The 18,545-nt window shown below is 35.7% G+C and overlaps 1 protein-coding gene across 1 annotated transcript; it reads right to left on the bottom strand.

The window, feature by feature from the left end:
• Positions 1 to 5,744: 5,744 nt before the first annotated feature.
• LOC122277509 (heavy metal-associated isoprenylated plant protein 7-like) lies at positions 5,745 to 10,250 on the bottom strand. The gene is made up of 5 exons (XM_043087506.1): positions 10,065 to 10,250; positions 9,710 to 9,860; positions 8,940 to 9,133; positions 7,064 to 7,154; positions 5,745 to 6,304 (listed from the first exon to the last, which is right to left on the bottom strand). The coding sequence occupies exons 1-5, from the start codon at positions 10,071 to 10,073 to the stop codon at positions 5,985 to 5,987; spliced, it is 765 nt and encodes a 254-aa protein (XP_042943440.1). The 5' UTR covers positions 10,074 to 10,250; the 3' UTR covers positions 5,745 to 5,984.
• Positions 10,251 to 18,545: the final 8,295 nt, after the last annotated feature.

Here is an 18,545-nt window from a genome sequence, read left to right as displayed (position 1 = left end):
ACTCGGCATCTCCTTCTCCAGAAATTATTTCCTCTGCGCCGTCTACTTCGCACGTCTCCCTTGCACCGAATCACTCAATCCCTTCATTCTCACCAGTTCCGTCTTCCACCTCCCTCCAAAATATTCATCCCATGACCACTCGGTCCAAAGCCTCCATCACCCGTCCCCTTACCCGAAATGATGGCACCATTTTATGGCCACTACCGAAACACACTGCCTCTTTCTCTACTCATCTATCTGTTCCGGATGAGCCTGCTTCCTACACGGAAGCCTCCAGATTTCCAGCCTAGCGTGAAGCCATGGCCAGTGAGTTTGCCGCTCTTCTTCGAAACGAGACATGGTCCCTCGTTCCTCCCCATCCCTCTCAAAATCTACTCGGTTCAAAATGGGTCCTTAAGACCAAACGGCTTGCCGATGGAACCATTGAGCGACGCAAGGCTCGCCTCGTTGCCAAAGGTTTCCATCAACAAGCGGGTCTCGATTATTCGGACACTTTTAGTCCGGTTGTTAAACCGGTTACCATACGTCTTTTGGTTTCTATTGCAGTGTCTCGGAAGTAGCCCCTTCATCAGTTGGATATACAGAACGCCTTCCTGCACGGGGACTTGGAAGAAGATGTTTTCATGCAACAACCTACTGGGTTTGTTCATTCTGACTTTCCTCACTTTGTTTGTAAATTGAAAAAATCTATCTATGGTTTGAAACAAGCCCCTAGGGCTTGGTTTGCAAAGCTTAGCTCGAAATTAATCTCACTCGGTTTTCATGCTTCTGTCTCTGATTCCTCTTTGTTTATCTTTAAATCTGCTACTGCTTCTGTGTATGTTCTCATTTATGTTGATGACATAGTGGTCACTGCCTCGGATTCCTCTTTTATTACTGATTTCATATCCTCTCTGTCTGAATCTTTTCCTGTCAAAGACTTAGGTCCACTTCATTTTTTTTTGGGAATTCATGTCTATCGCACGGCTACTGGACTCTTTTTATCTCAGTCTCGTTACATTTCTGATCTATTAAAGAAAACAAATATGCATGAGTCTAAACCTGTGTCAACACCAATGTCTACCTCTGATAAACTTTCAGCGCTTGATGGGTCCTCTTTTGAGGATCCTCAGCTCTATCGGAGTGTTGTTGGTAGCCTCCAGTATCTATCTTTCACTCGTCCCAATATCTCGTTTGCAGTTAATAAAGTCTGTCAGTTTATGCATTGTCCTCGCCAATCTCACTGGCAGGCTGTCAAACGCATACTGCGTTAGCTCAAACTCACCATCTCTCTTGGCTTATATTTCTCATCTGTCTCTCCTCTTCATTTAACAGCATTCTCTGATGCTGATTGGGCTGGTTGCCCGGATGATCGGAAATCGACGGGTGGGTTTTGTGTCTATTTTGGATCTCATTTAGTATCTTGGGATTCCAAGAAACAAGCCACAATAGCTAGATCATCGACCGAAGCTGAATATAAATCAGTTGCAAATACTGCTTGTGAAATTCTTTGGATACAAGCATTACTAAAAGAATTAGGGATTTTTATTGCTGCTGCACCTCACTTGTTATGTGACAACATTGGTACCACTTACCTTTCGGCTAATCCCGTTTTACACTCACGGACTAAGCATGTGAACCTTGATTATCACTTTGTCTGTGATCGTGTCGCCAACAAAACGCTCATTGTCTCCTTTGTCTCAAGTAAAGAACAGATTGCAGATATTTTTACTAAGCCACTCTCCTTGGCACGTTTTGCACTTCTACGTTCAAGCCTCACCATCCAATCGGTGCCGCTTGAATCGCGGGGGAATATTAGAGCACCTACACCTACCTTAGACAATAACACTTCACAAGCACCAGCTGTATGCTCTCAACCGAACGTCACGTCCATTGCACCTGCTGCACAGCATCTCATAACAGACTCTGCTCTATAGACTATTGTGAATTTGCTCCATCTAGAATATTATAGAATCTTCTAGAATTATCCTTGATGTAACCGCTGCAATTCTACTATAAATATGGACATTACTGTATTGAGAAAGATTGAATATATGAAGAATACTTTTGTTCAAGAATACTCTCTGTAATGCATTTCTACAAACATCTAGGATACATATATATTCTTGTTGGTTTAAACATGCACCAGTCGTGTTGTCATGCATGGCTTATATGTGCACGTCTGTATAGTGTCGTATGTGTATTTTGTTGTGCATGAGTTGGTTTCTATCTTCTTCTTTTTTTTTTTTTTTTTTTTTCTTTTTTGTAATTTTATTTTTATCACTTTTCAATAGTTTAATCACTATGAATATATGAATGCATAAAAGCAACCTTCAGACCTTGCTCACACACACACAACGGGTCGGTTCGGAATACCCGTTTCTTTCAAAAGATTTTTAGTGTCTACTAATTGGTTGATCGGCCAATCAGAATGACTTTGAATCGGATCGGGTCAAAAAGAGTGATTTTCGGGCCGCTCGAGTAGTGAACACTCCTAGTCACGAGATAGATATGGCACTCAAATAAAAGGGCCAACTTAGCACCGGCCATATCGATTTCATCGTCAATACTGCTCTTTAATGAGTAACCATGCACTGAGCACATAACACACGTTCCTAATTAAGTTCTGCAAATCTTGCAAATACAATGATAACGCTGCTAGATTTTCATCATGAGTTCCTTGTCATTTCTATGTTTGACTCAGGCCACTTGGCCAAGAGGCACCATTTCATTGAGTACTCGTGCTATTTCATTTGGCTGCATGTGTGATGTACCTGCGCGCACTCGTTTGAAAATCAAAAGGGAAATTAAGCAGTTCAAAAAGAAGACATCGATGGGTTCACTTTATAAAATTCTCATTTCATATTATTTTATTTTATCTTAATTATTATAATTTTTTTAAATTTTTATATAAAATAAAATAAATAATTTAATTTTTTCAAAATTTAATACCAAAAAAAAAAAAACAATTTAATTTTTTTAAATTTTAATATAAAAATAATAGATTTTAATAATAATTTAGTTAACTTTTATTTTTAATTTCAACTTATCTCGTTTCTCTATGAAAACAAACGAATTAATTATGTGTGGCAGGGAAAAAAGCACCTTTTCAGTTGATCTAGCTTACCAAGACATCATTTTAACGTTAGTCACACCATGTTCTGTTTAAACTTTGTTCACACGACAAAATGTTAACTAAGCTCTGAATGTGATATCTCAAATTGAGACGTATTACATATAGAAAACTATTAAAGATGTTGATCACCAAATATGCACTCTTATATTTTTATTTTTTTAATAATTAAAGAAGTAACTATTAATGAATTTATATATATTTTTTAATAATTAAGAATATTTAAAAAATAATTAAAAAAATTTATTTATACTATTGTGCACATTTAATGGATATATTAGTAATCACTATAGCATTGCCCTTGTGCGAGGATTGTGACAATTGTGCTGACATTACGTAAGATCTCCTAAGATCCGACAATTGTTTTTCACAATTAGGTGAAACATGACTCGGTCTATTAATACTTTTTAAGATGCTCTAATCATAACTTTTGCTATTTATTTTGAAATATAGTTGTCAGACCATAATTAAAATATTGTCATTCCATTTAAAAATCAATATGCATTAGTAAAGACACACTCAAATATTTTTATAATATTTGATACTGCATCTAATTACATATCTGTTTTCAAAACAATAGGAGGGTAAAAGTATTGTAAATGTAAATATACATGTTAACATTATATTATATACATAAATATGTGTATATATATAACTATCACTATCCTTATTAGTCATAACACACACATTTAAAACCACAAAGTCTAACCCAACTTGATTAAATTACTTGACGGCTCCAGCTTGATATTGAAAGGGGATAAGGAATCTTGGAAGGCTCTCCATTTCAACGCATGCCACTTCACTAGGAACGAGAAATGACATGAGATATAAAGCATATAAGTCTTACTCTCCGCCCCGCCGCCGCCCCCCCCCCCCCCCCCCCCCCCCCCCCCCCCCCTCTCTCTCTCTCTCTCTCATTTTCATGTTCTCCTCACTACTTTTGATCGCTTTTAGCCGTGGTACCACCCCACCAAGCTCGCAGTGAATGTGATTTAACCGATCTTTTGTCGTCTTGAGGTCTGAGCATAACCTATATGCGTCTTTTGGCTTAAAAGTGTAGTCCATAAACCACCTTGTGGTCCAACGTAGTGAGTGATCTAGTGCTGCTTGCAGGGCCCGTGAGGGAAAGCCATGTATGAATTTGACCATCTGAAGAATCCTTCGTGATCAACAGACCGGCCACATGCACGCTGCAGCTCGCTTTTGTTCTGCTTAATTTCTGCACATTCTTCAAACAGGACATGCGCATGCTATGCACACACGGTCGTACTGGTCAAGTGTCACTACTGTGGTGGTTGAGATCATTCAAGGAGTGTGTTCGAAACGATCGAGAGCATATAAGACTCCAAAAAGGAAAGCCCAAAATCACTAGCAATATACGAACAGAATGATATTGGTATCTATATAGACCGTCTAGATGGAACTGAATTCTGTAGGTAGGCTCCAGTTTTACTTTATTGTTTACCAACAGTCCCAGGAGTACTGATGCTAGCTAGAACGCAGAAAGCGAGAACGTACGCTTGAGATCGATGACAGCATCATTTTCTTTTAGACGTTGCATACTTTGAGTGGCGTTGGAATCTCATCAACATCGACCATCAACATCTACCATTTTTTCTTTGCTGCTCCTTTGATCTTTGCAACAGTGATATGGACCAAAAGAATCTAGGATGAGTGGTTCATAGCTGGGGAGTGTCCAATTTGTGTAATAGTGAAGTAATTCAGAATTCTTCCCTGAGCCATATTAACCACACGTTTTAAACCTAACTTCCAAATTCTGTCAAAGTTGTTTTGAGTGGCTGCAGTTCCATTACGAGCATCATCAAAATCCAAATGACAGACATTATACAATTGGACACTCCTCAGCTATAAACTCTATTCTAAACTCATTTACGAATACTAATGAGTTAAGATAGTAGTGTAAGTTTTATAGAGTTAATTTAAAATAAGTTTAGATATATTTAAATCTTAAAATAAGTTTATATGTATTTATAAAAAATTAAAAAATATTCTGAATTTCAACTGTAAAAGGACTTGTGATATTTAGTAATTTAAAAATTAAATATTTTAATGTTAGACTCAATTTAACAGTAAACTTAATTGAATTGATCTTAATATCTTCTAAGTTTCAAAACTGGGCCTTAGTCTTTAGAATCACTGACTTGGGCTCATTTTGTCTGAGCCCATCTACCCTGTTTCAAAATACTGAGGCATTATAACAAAAATCATAATATCTATATATAAACAAATTTATTTGTTGATGCATTCAATTTATTATTGACTTGAATCTATCACATCAATTAATTTTAAAAATTACTAAAAACTAACATAAGTTTATAACTATAATGAATCTCCTAATAGGTGGTGTATGTATATTTATACACCATCTTGAACATTTGTTATATTAGTTACACTGAATTGAAATAATTATAATTTTCTTCCGTCATAAATAAAGTTTATAAATAAAATTGAAGTTTCGTCTTTTTATAAAATAAAAATAAAAGAAAAAAAAAGTCTATAAAAGACTTTTAGCATCATGTGTACGTAGATAGCGGTGCATCATGCATGGGTTGGAGTTTTTTCTTTATTTCTTGCCAAAAGTAATTCTCATGAATGCAATATTAGGCACATCTTTCTCTGCTAAATTAGTTGATACAAAAACTTAGGCCAAAGACATAGCTCCTGATTACTGTCCAGATACATAGGTACATACTTGAAAGACACGGGACACAATTTATATGGCGAGAGCCATTGGTTTTCCGTTCTGCATGAGGCTTATTATCGTATCCTTCAAAGCACATGCATAGAGAAGACTATCGCATAAGGCAGCTGGGGTAACTACAAGTAGTACTACTACTACTGCATGGGGTTTTCACATAACCGAACAGGCATTGGGGTTTTCATCGCTGAAAATCTGTGGTGGGTATGTATACTCCGAGGAGTACTTGGATGGCCAATATTCACTTTTCTTGATGTCACTCTTCTTGTCGTCCTCTCCCTTGCCTTCCTCCTCTTCTTTCTTTTCTCCCTCTTTATCTTCCTTTTTTTCTTCTTCTTTCTTTTCTTCATCTTTCACTATCGAGGCTTGCTTCTTTGTTCTCTTGTACACATAGTCAACCAGCATCGTTGGCTCGACAACTCCTTTTACTACTACTTGCTCATTGGCTAGGTCAGTTTCCACTGAATCAACGCCTGCAATCCATGCAGTCTAACAGCAGTTAACATCTCATATTGCATCCACAAGATAAAACTTCAAGGAATATGACGAACGTACGATGTTTTTACAACTATTTTGTAACTATTTTACCATTCTATATTAAACGGTGCCATTGATTCTACAAATTCTATGGCCAATAAAAACAAAAAGTAAAAAAGACTTAAGCCGACACGATTGGACTAAATTGATTAATTAAGGACTTTTCTTTCAACGATAGCGCACAAATTAAAAGTAGTCAAAGTAACCCCAATACTCTGTTTAGTTTAGTCGGGGCCGGATCTGATGGGCTATCCTGATCATTATGGAATAATTAGTGGGATTAACACTTTTGGTGATAAGTGTTCCTTGTTTGGATGTTTGTGCCCAAATAGCAAGTACAATTTGGGTGTTTCTCACTTGGCTTAAATAAAAAAACGAAGTCATGTCGTGTGTAGCCATTTCATGGGCTTCTACCACAAATTTCCCACGTTTTGGTATTCACGTACGTGTTACACAACTTCTTAGGTAGGTTTAAGGCCAGAAAATTCGACCCCTGGCCGTCTAAGCTACTTTCATGATCCTAAAATTGCAAATTTTACTTTGTTCAAGTAGTAGTGATTCCATGCATATGACATTCACTCTTCTTTTAATACAATTCTTTTCCCCCGTTATTTTCAACTTTAATGATAAAACATGACACTATATATTATGTAGCAACTCATATTATCAGCTAATGATAATGACAATGTACGTACCTTGTATCTTTCGGATTCGCTTCTGTAAAACTTGAGCGCATGCCTCGCAATGCATTCGGACTTTCAGAACGACTGTTACAACAGCAGGAGGCTGGCAAGAGATCCAATGATTTATCAGATACATTAAATTTAAGAATCCGTGTATTAATCATGACAAATAAAAAACAATGCTTTTTAGATATCAAATTCTTTATACTTGTTTACTGATCAAAACTAGATGATCCTTTAAAACCCATGTGGCATTAGATTTTCAGCTCTAGCTCTGTCTGTTTGGAAAAATAATAATAATAATAATAAAATAAAAAATAAATTGAATGAACAGATCTAGAATCTGACGACTCTCTTCTCATTCAAAATGCGTTAACAACTTTAGTTACAGGAACAAGCTAGCTAAACTTTTTTCTTCTTCTTTTGGTACAGGTGGGTGAGTAGGGTAGGCTGGGGTTAGACAAACAAAGTGAAAAATGTAGGTCCGCCTCGGATTCTAGTCACGTTTATTTGCAGTTGGGTTCAGTTAAAGGGGTCACTGCAAGTGGGCTGACTCAAGATCGCAACAGGCCCGGCACCCAAGAAGATTGGACAGTAACAAAGGGCACAACGAGCAGCTTTGACGATAGCTAGATAGATAAACACATGCAACGCATTGATGTTTTAAAAATGACCTATACCTGAGGACCAGCATGTGAATGGCCCTCAAATTTCTCACTCCCTCAGTGTTGTTTTTCATTTTCCATGTAGTAAATCGTAAGCTAGGGCTGAGACCGAACCCGTGACCCCATTTGTTGCAGAGCAGGACATCGACATTTGACCTAGTGGGGGCAGTCGTGGGGTCAAAACCCCTGGCTAGTCTCACAATCACTTCTCCTCTGCCTTGTAAAATGTGCCTCTACTTACTTTGCCACCTTTGTTCGGTTACTTTCATGTCAGCATGAAAACAGCAGCTAACAGTCTTCCCCGTACGTGCATGTAAGAGTGGTTGCGGGTGGGGATTCTAAAGAATCTAAACAAGACTAGATTCAGTTCATTCAGGATATAAGTACTCGAGCTAACTTTTTTCAAAAACAAATCTAATTCTTATTGACACATTACTGATGATTTAAAATAATGTCTATGTTTTAATTAAGTTTGTAATGCTTTACTATCAAGTCACAATTTAAGACTGTTAGAAGAGACTTGTGGGCAGGTATGTGGGATACAGATCCCTTTGTATATTTGAAGTCCCCCCACCGCTGTCCAAATTCCTACCAAGCCAATTGTTGGATCTTTATGAGTTAAGAGCATTCATATTTGAATTTCCTCCTAAATATTAGGCATTCAGACCAGGGAAAACTTTTCACCTGATTATTTATTGTTTTCTGTATATCACAGCCAAGCATTTATGAGAAATAAATAACCAATTATAGGAACTAACAAGTCTTTACTGTAATGTTCATTAATGAGAGTGAAAAAAGAAAGGAACAGTGAAGGGAGAGGGGTAAAGAATTAGATGTTTAAGAAAATTTGTCCGCAAAAGTTATGGTGCTTTCCTAAATTTGAGGGAGTACTATAGCTTATATGTTCGGACATAGGAAAGTTGATATGGGGGGATTTTTTTAATACATTTTATCTAAACCTTAAAGAAATTATACAAGGATGAATATGGGAGAAATCTAAAAAGAGAGTGAGGGAAAAGTGTTTCCCCTGCAACACTTGTGCATCCTAAAATAGTTAAACAAATGTTTGTGGATCTTCTTTTACACTGATCAGCTTTAAAAACATCTTTTCATTCTCTCTCCATCTCTTTTTGCTTTTCATTCCTTGTCTTATCCAAACATAATCTTAGTCAAGAGTAATTGATTGTGTGGTTAAAGAGTAAGTAAAGTTTGTGAATTCTAACCTCTTCTTTTTTCTCTTCCTTTGGTTCTTTGTTTTCTTCTTTGTTCTCTTCTGCTGGTTTTGGCAAAGGAGAAATTATCTCTACCTTTCTGCCACTTTTCTTTTGTAGCCTTTCACACACCTTTATGGGGTCTGCTGCCTTTCCTTTCACCACCACTTTGCTGGCCTTGCTATCTGTGGTGACATCCTCCACTCCTGATGAAATCAATTTTTTTTTTTTTTAAGAAAAAAATCGCACTACTTATTTTATATTTCACTTGATTTATAATATGTGAATAAACTCTGGTTTTATGCATACATGTCTGATGTATTTTTCAAAGATCTCTGGAAACTCATGAATATGCCCTCCTAAAACAACTCATGAACACTGCAGAATTATTACATAAATAATAATAAATACTGAGGGGCACTTCACCCAAAAATCCAATTATTTTATCACCCACCGACGCTTGAACTATTTTCTTATGTGGGCTTGCCCCTCTTTGAACTCTGGCATGCACTCGACATCTTTTAATTAAAAAAAAAACGTGTTAGAGATTTAAAGTAAAAATAATGATTATATTTTATTTGCGATTTCTCAATATATACCTTCTTTTTCTTTTACCAAAAAAATACATCATATCGTAAAATCCTAGTTGGGGCTATTATTCTGAGAAAAATGAACCTTATATTCAATGCTCTCGTTCTTCAATATGAGCACATTTCTAAAACTAGATATATGAGAATTCAAGCACAGACTTAGAATAGAACGAGTGCAGAGAAAGTAATGACCTTCAAATCCTTTCAAGGCTCTTGCCACTTTCCTAGCACAGGCCTCACAATGCATATCAACCTTGAGTACAATCTCTTGTGGTTCTTCTTCCTTCTTCTCTTCTGCCTTTTCTTCTTTGCTTTCCTCTTTCTTTTTCTGTTCCTTGTTTTCCTTCAGCAAGATAAAGCATTGGGATATTTGTCAGAAATGTGAGCCAAGAATTGAACTCTCGTTCCACCCAAAACCGAGTTGTAAAAACAAATAACAGAGCACAAAGTAAATGGAATAACTAATGAGCATGGGAGAAAAAATATGCATGCTCAGAAAAAATATATTAAACTAAGTTCGGTTAAAAACAACAAATAAAAAACTTACTTCACCCATTTCTGTGATGATACTTAGCAAAGTTTTCTACTTCAGATAATATATTGGCAAAGGCGAGTTGTTGTGCAAGCAATGGAGACTTCTCTGGTTCACGCTTCACCCTCTCTATCTTTCTCTCTGTATGTGAAAATGTGTGGGGGAGGGGGAGGAAGAACATATAAGGAACATGGGGATTCTGCACATCTGACGTGGAGTGTTTTAATACATACTAAACAAAGGCTCTCTGGCTGACTCATCATATTATAAAATGCCCCTCATTTCCTTCTAAATGACTTGTTTGCTGTACCAAAATACTTTCTGCATTAAAAGAATATGACAAAATTGTCAAATATTTCCTTCAGAAACTCTTGACCCATGTCTTTACATCGAGAGTACTTTGGTCCTAGCTTACATGACTATATTGGTTCTGATTTTTGTACAATTTTAGATCACAAAAACTATTAATAATTAGCTTATACTTCTGCATAATTATTCAAGTTATGCAGTGCTTTTTGAATCCTCTGCACATTGAACTTGGGTGGTTAAAAGCCAGTCACCTTTGATTCATCTTTTTTGTTCTCTCTCCAATAATTTCACTCTATCTTCATATCATGTATTCATAGAATATCCTCTATAAAAGGATGTAACCCCAAGATTATGATGCCATGACTATGAAGTCCAATTTGCAGCAAAAGGTAGGTGATTAGTGATTACAGAGTTTGCTCCGTTTTTAGCTTTAGGTGCATACTTTAGGAGCTGATTGAGGTGTTTTCTACAAAGCTGAACAAAAATCCAAAAAGATCTTGATAAGGTTACCCCTTTTTCATGGTTAGTTTTAAATTCAGACAAGATGATGCAATCCTGCCCATTCCAAATCAACTTGCTCTCTTTCGGCATAATATATTTATATATGCATCTTTAAGACATGGAAAGTATATATCTTAAGCATATTATGTAGCCCAAAGGGGTTAATCAAATCATAAACAACAATAAATGCCATTACCTTTGTTTTGCTCATAATTCAGGATGTAGTACATGTCCCAAACCCATTGTATTTTTATATTAAAGAAGGTGAAAAGAAATAAAAATGTGGGAGTTATTTTATAAAAGAAAGATGTGGATGTCAGAATACCAAATGTAAATGTTCAAATTCATAGAGAATGGAGCCCACAGTTTTGGATTCCAAGCCCAAAGTGATGGTCGAGCAGGCGGATACCCTACGTATGGTCTGCCTGGGCATGCTATCGGTATCACTATTTGTAGAAAAAAATAAATGAAAAATAAAAGGTTGAATAAGATTGGGACCCAGATAGGAAATTACGACCACTCTTTGAAAGCCACGTGTCATGATAAGTCCAAAAAGTGGTGCAAAAAACAGAGAGGGAAAGCAGAGGTGACAATTGGTTCCCTGTAGGCTGTCTTTACGCATACAAGTTGAAAGCCCACCTAACCTTAAAGTTTAAAATAATAATAATAATAATAATAATATTATGCTCTGAATTTTTAACTTAATTTGACCGTTTCTGTATTTTATTTTATTTTTTAATATTTTTATTAAATAATTAAAGAAATAATTATTAATGTATCGAAATTTTTTTATTTTTTGAAAAATATTTAAACATGTTTAAAATAAATACAATATAGGGTCCATTATAGAATCTGTTCATTTTGTTTACATTGTAAAAAACAAATAGTCCTTTTATTTGCAGTTAGATTAGTTTTTATTTTTATTTTGATATATATATATATACATCATGAGTACTACTTGAATTAATACAAATTAAGCAGTATGTTTTGGAATAATAAATGAAAGTTTCCTTCCATAACTTGTAAATGTGATTTTTATTTTATTTTTCTTTCTTTTTGTGGGATACGTTGGAAGAATACTGCATGAATAAAATAGGCTATTTTTGTAAGATATAAAGGGGGCTTGTATGATTGCATAAAAAGAAACGAAGATGAATAAAAGACACTCAACTTTCTTTGAGATAGAGAAAAACTGATGCCGATATATATCGTGAAAGCTGGCTAGCAGGATCAGCCATATATATTCACAAACTGACGATTCCACAAGGTTACTATATATATATATATATATATATATATATATATATATTAGGTTAGAGCACGGGTAAAGAACGTTTATTTAATTGAATTAAATATATTTTTGTATCAAAATAATATGATTTTTTTTAAAAAGAACTTGATTAATAAATAATTTAATATATAGAGATAAAAAAAAAATAACAAATTTTAACAAATATATTTAGATAATAATAGGTCGGTAAGTATATAATTACATATTTAGATATATTAGAAAACAAAAAAATTAGTTTAAAATTAAAGTCAAGATACATTAGAATAATATAGATAAATAAAAATAACATCATTGTTACCATAATAAATATTATCACAACACTTAAAGATCACATAAGATTTGAAATTATTTTGAGATGTTGGACGATAAATCCAAATCATGTGTTTTGATATAAATTTTTTTTTAATCTTGACGTATTTGAACAGATCTTGTTCAGATCTGAGTATTTTTCTTTGTGGGAATTTTTTTTCGTTTTGTACTTGTTGTTCTTTATTGCCATTTTTTTCCTATAGATCCGAACATTTATACTCAGATTAAGATTTGAGTGTTTTAACGAAACGTATGATAGGGTGGTTTTGAGGGGGGTAGGTAGAGAGGCAGTCATTGAAGAGTGTGAGAGAGGTTCGAGATGAGAGGAGAGAGAGAAGACAATTGTATCCCTAAAACAAGAAAGTAACAAACTTAACAGGAAAAAAAGAAAAGTTGTTGTAACAATTAGATAACCACTTATTATAATAGAATAAATATTGGTCTCCCAAAGAAGGTTGCTAGGATCATTCATCTTATAAGAAGGTGATATATATATATATGGAAAAATCTTCTTATCATCCTCACACTTCACACACCATACTTATTTTAATTTTTTTTTCATTTTTTCTATAATAAATATGTAGTGTATGGATGATAAATAGAATAATTTAATTAGTTTAATAAGAATAAAATAAAATAAAAAATAAAAAATAATATTTTAATATATAAAGTGTGTGGTGTGGGATGATGTGTAGCATTCCTCTATATATATATATATATATGACTACTACAAACAGCATGCAACACCGGGCCATCTCAATATTATTGTTTAGACTGTTTGTTGCATGTTTGCTTGCTTTTCGGGTTAGGACATATGGTGGAATTGTTTAAGAAATTATTTATATTTGATCTCTTTCTGTAACTCGTCAACTGGAAGTACTTGGTTTAGATACGACGATACATATTATAGTATTCATTGATTATAAATCTAAATGGAAGATAGAGAGAGATGAGATTCAAGAAGGGAAAAAAATGTAGAAGAGATGCAAGATAAAATGCATTTTTTTCCTTTACAAAGCACCCAACAACTAACAAATCTAAAAAGCATAAATGATGCCGTAGAATATAAAAATCTCTCACCTCACGTGACAATTTAGTAGAATCTAAAAACAAAAAATGCTCCCCCAACGCACCAACTCTTGCCAACTCATTAGCCACTTTATTACATTCCCTAAAGATATGCTTGATGGAGAAGTCACAACCATCCAGCAAGGTCATCAATTGATTCCAAAAATCTCATAAATACCACACTGTACAAACTTTGGTCACCAACAAAGAAACCACAATTAAATAATCACATTTAATATCAATGAAAAAATAACCCAACTATCGGCAGAATTTTATTCCCCCACCAAGTCCCGGATTCCTAAAGAAGTTTTCATCTAAATTCAGTTTCAATTTCTCAAATTAAGGCTTCAACCATCTAATAACAAAGACCATTGGGGGCTGCAGTTCCATAGTTGGTATGTCCAAGGAGATTTTGGCTGTAAGGAACTTCACCATGTATTTAACCGAACTCCAAACCTACTGTACAGTTTCATTTTTTCCTTCCATGTGTACAATACTACGCCTTTGCCACAATCTCCATATTACCACAACAGGGATGAGACCCAACAAAATACCAATATGAGATTGTCTAGACACTCTAGAAAACCGCAACTGGATTTTATCGTGCCAAGATTGTTGTGCCCAGAAGGGAAATCCACCTCAACCAAGACCTTTTTTCCAAATTTCCTGTGCAAACTCTCCATTACCAAGCACATGCTCCAAATCTTCCTCATGACCCTCCACACAACAATTACAACGAGAAACAATAGGAACTCCCAGCCAACAGACTTATTCATCCACACTTAAGCAACCAAAAGTTCCTTTCCACAAAGCAATAGACATTTTTTTCGTAAGAAGATTATGCCATATCCATCTTGCCCAATCGAATCTTGGCATCTTGATTCTTAGAAATTCCCATGCCGACTTTGACGTAAGTGTCCTGTGTTTATTTGGTAGCCATATCAAAACATCCTTCTCATTTTTTAATGCTCCCACTTGTGCCATAACAGCGCTTGCTTTTTGCATACCCAACATCATCTCAAGTCTCTCTACATCCTACTGATCATTTACAACCAACTCTCAAATTGTGATACTCGGTTCTTCCATCTCTATAGTCTCTTCACACAACGGCCCTTGCTCTATGAATTTATCAAACCACAAAGATATATTTCCAACACGAACCTTTCATTTAGAATTTTGCAAAAGAAGTGGAAATCCCTCCACTATCCTTCTCCAAAACACCGACCCCTTATTATCATCAAGGGACAATGAAACATGACCCAATTTAACATATTTAGTTTTAAAAAATTTCGCCCATAATGTCTCTTGGGTCAACAAGTTTCATCCAAATTTCAGAAACAAAGATCTTTGTACCTCTTCCAGATTTCTCACCCCAATTTCCCTTTCCTCCACTGGTAAACACAACTTCTTCAATGCTCTCCAATTTCTCTTGCTTCTACCATCTTCCTCCTCACACAAAAATTCTGTAAATAGACCATTTAGCTTTCGAATTATAGCCTTAGGCACCTGCAATACCAAAAGTAAATGAATTGGTAAACTCGTTAGAATATGACGCAACAAGCTCCATAGCTTGAAAGAATTCCCTCACAGCACCCATAATATCATCTTTCACAAAATTCCAACAAGCCAAGTAAAATGAAGACCCAAAGCCATCAAGCCCGGGGTTGCTGTCTGTAGCAATGGAAGAAAGAACCCCTTTTACTTCGTCTTCTGATGGTTCCAGCATCAAACCCCTCCCATCGGCTTCTGATAGCGAGTGAGGGAACAAATAATCCAGGTTTGGCAATTCACCCACTTCTTCTTGAGAGAGGAAAATCTCAAAATATCAACAACTTCCTCATGCACTCTTTTTGGAGAATCCAGGACTAGGTCATCTGAAAGCCTCATCTCCTTCACACAAGAGCTCCTTCGCCTTTGCGCAATAACAACATGGAAGAATTTTGAATTTTGGTCCCATTCTAAAGTCCACTTTTTCTTTGCTTGCTATGCTAATCGAGTTTCTTCCCTCTTGACCCAAATATCAAGTTCTGCCTTTGACACCAAGTACTCATCTTCCACCTCCTCAGAGAAATTTGTTTGTAACACCCTCTCTAGAATCTCAATTTGTTCCTCCAACTCCCGAATAACACCATCAACTCTTCAAAACACATTTTTATTCCATTCACACAATTTATGCTTCAACCTTTTCAATTTCTCATCTAAGACAAAAAGCCCACTACTACTCACAATTGGTTCATTCCAAGAAGTTTCTACAACTTTCAAAAAATCAACATGCGAAAGTCACATATTTTGAAATCGAAAAGGAGATGGACCATACCCCAAAAACCCATAAACTAGCTTTTAAACAATTGGCGAATGATTAGAAGTCTTTCGACATAACAATTGCACTGAAGCGTCACCAAATTTGAAAATAAACATGTTGTCCACAAGCACACAATCAAGTTTTGCCCAACTTCGTGCCTATTCCAATTGGCCATTACACTTTGAAATTTGTTTTCCATGCAACTTGAAATCAACCAATCCACAAGTATTAATACACCCATTAAAATCCTCCATCACACCAATAGGCCTCGGCCTCCCACCAATGCGCTCATCATCTGACCTGATAATATTGAAATCACCCAATACCACCCATGGAACTCCAACACTTTAGATACCACTCAAATGATCCCATAGTTCTTTATGTTCTAGCTTAAAACACTTTGCATGCACAAATGTCTTTAACAGAACAACACCATTACCAGAAAAAATGCCAGTAATGGATTGATTAGAGATACCAACAAGATCCATCACCACATCTTCTTTCCAACAGACCCAAACTTTGCCACCTACTTCTATGTTAGAACTGAAATTAGGGAACTAGATAGAACAAGACCAACTTTGTAATTTTTCCACATTTTGAAACAGCTCCAAGATTACCAAAATAGAGGTATCAAACTTATGAACCAATTTTCGTACCCTTCTTTTTAACGTATCCAACCCTCTAATATTCCACACTACAATATTATCAATCATAAATTTAATTTTTTAGGGTGTGCCTTTGCCTTTGAGACTTCCTTATCACTGAATCTTTAACACCACCTATCCCAAAACCACTCAGCACCAATTTTGAACCAGGATTTGAGCAATAATCCTTCTAAAATTTCGAGGTATTTTCACCATCACCATTTGATAACACTTCAAATATGTTAAGTTTCGCAATTTCAACATCAGAATCTGGAGGGACACATTCATATTCCAACGCTAGTTTGGTACCCTGCTCTCCTTCATCAGCCACAACAACATGTTCTTCCATCACCTCAATCGAAACAGACCCCTCATTCTCACCAGTAAATTTATCTAGAGTTCGCACTTCCCCTTCCTCAAACCCAACCCCTGCATTATCATTTTCAACCCCATCTTTATTGAACCTTGCCTGACCGCTAGTTCCCTCTCAAAAGGCAAAACATCGCTTAAGTTACTAATATTTTCCCCTTCAGATAACATCCGAGCCTCACTACCTACCCCCTTCTTTCCATCTCATTTTTTTTTACCAGCTTTCTTTCATACCTTAGCTTCCTCATCTTTCCAAGGAATATACGGCCCCTTTTTCTCACAAGATTCTTCTTACACATTTCTCCACTCCTGCAAACCACAGCAATATGCCCTTGCCTGAAACATTTAGTAAAATAAAATCCCTTTTTTCATACACCCCTTTTTGCTAGAACTGACTTTTCTAGCCAATCACCAAAGGAAAACCCGCAATAGGTTACTCTTGGAGATCAACCTCAACACATAATCTTGTCATCGTAGCTCTCATTTGATACAAAGTGGCATTATCAATACCAAAATCCGACCAAACCGAGAAGCAATCATTTGTAAACAGTCTAACCTATACAAATGAAGCTGCAAACCAAGAAGAAAGATCCACTGCGGAGCAATGGGCAACTCCTTCTTGACATAAAAAACAACCCACCAGTTGAAAAGACGAAACTGGTAACCAGCAACAACACTCCCCTTTGTCGCCCAAGCATGGAGATAATCCTTCTCATTTGCCAAGTGAAGTAACACATGGAAATCATCCATAAAATTGATCATTGAAACCTTAACAAACCCCCAGGATTTAATAATTTGACGCCTCAAAAAATCAATCAATGGTCTCGCCAAGAGGAATTTTAGGACCAAGGCAAACTTCAACTCATCTCTGCATTTGTGAACACAAAGCCCAAACCACCGTCAATCATCTCTAGCTTCCTCATCGGAAGATGAAACTTAGCAATCAGCAAAGGCTGTTGTAGAGCCTGGAGGAAAGACCAACTCGCACCCCTAGCACCCAAAGACATCTCCTGCTTAGCCATACTGTAACAGCCTGCTAGAAATTCAATTGTGAAATTTCTATTAACTTTAGGAATCTCGTGAAAAAACCCATAAGTTTTCACGAATCCATTAATCGTATAGGTTTTTGTCTAACTACATAGTTAGTGTTATTATTTACTATGGTATCAGAAGTGTATTTTTGATTATTGGAGATATGTATTTTTTATTATTGGAGATAGTTAGAAGTGTTAAAATGTATTATGATTTGTGCCATTAGACTCGGAGGATTATTTAAAGTCTTATGGCGCAATAACATTTTTTCATATTTTCGGACAAAACGTCTATTCAAAACTGTAGATATTATTGGATAAAAAGAAATATCTTGAGGTAATTTTTGTGAATATTATTGGGTAAAAATATTTTGCGTTGATTTTTATAGATATTATTAGATAAAAATATCTTAAGTTGATTTTTGTAGATATTATTGGATAGAATATTATGAGATAATCTTTTATAGATATTTTGGGTAGGAGAAAACCACACTCAACTCTCAACTCCAGCCTTATCACCTCCCTTATCTCGTCCATAAATGTGTCCAGCCAGCACCCATGAACTTATCTTCAATTACTCCTTCTAATAAAAGATTATCAAACACTCTCTCTCAGACAGATTTTAGGAGATCTTTTGCACGCCCATTTCGAAGCTGTTGTAAGTGTTTTATC

The sequence above is a fragment of the Carya illinoinensis genome, chromosome 9 (assembly GCF_018687715.1).
Source record: "Carya illinoinensis cultivar Pawnee chromosome 9, C.illinoinensisPawnee_v1, whole genome shotgun sequence".
Taxonomy (NCBI): Eukaryota; Viridiplantae; Streptophyta; class Magnoliopsida; order Fagales; family Juglandaceae; genus Carya; species Carya illinoinensis.
Note: the sequence above shows the minus strand (reverse complement) of the source record. Positions and strands in the feature narration are given on the sequence as shown.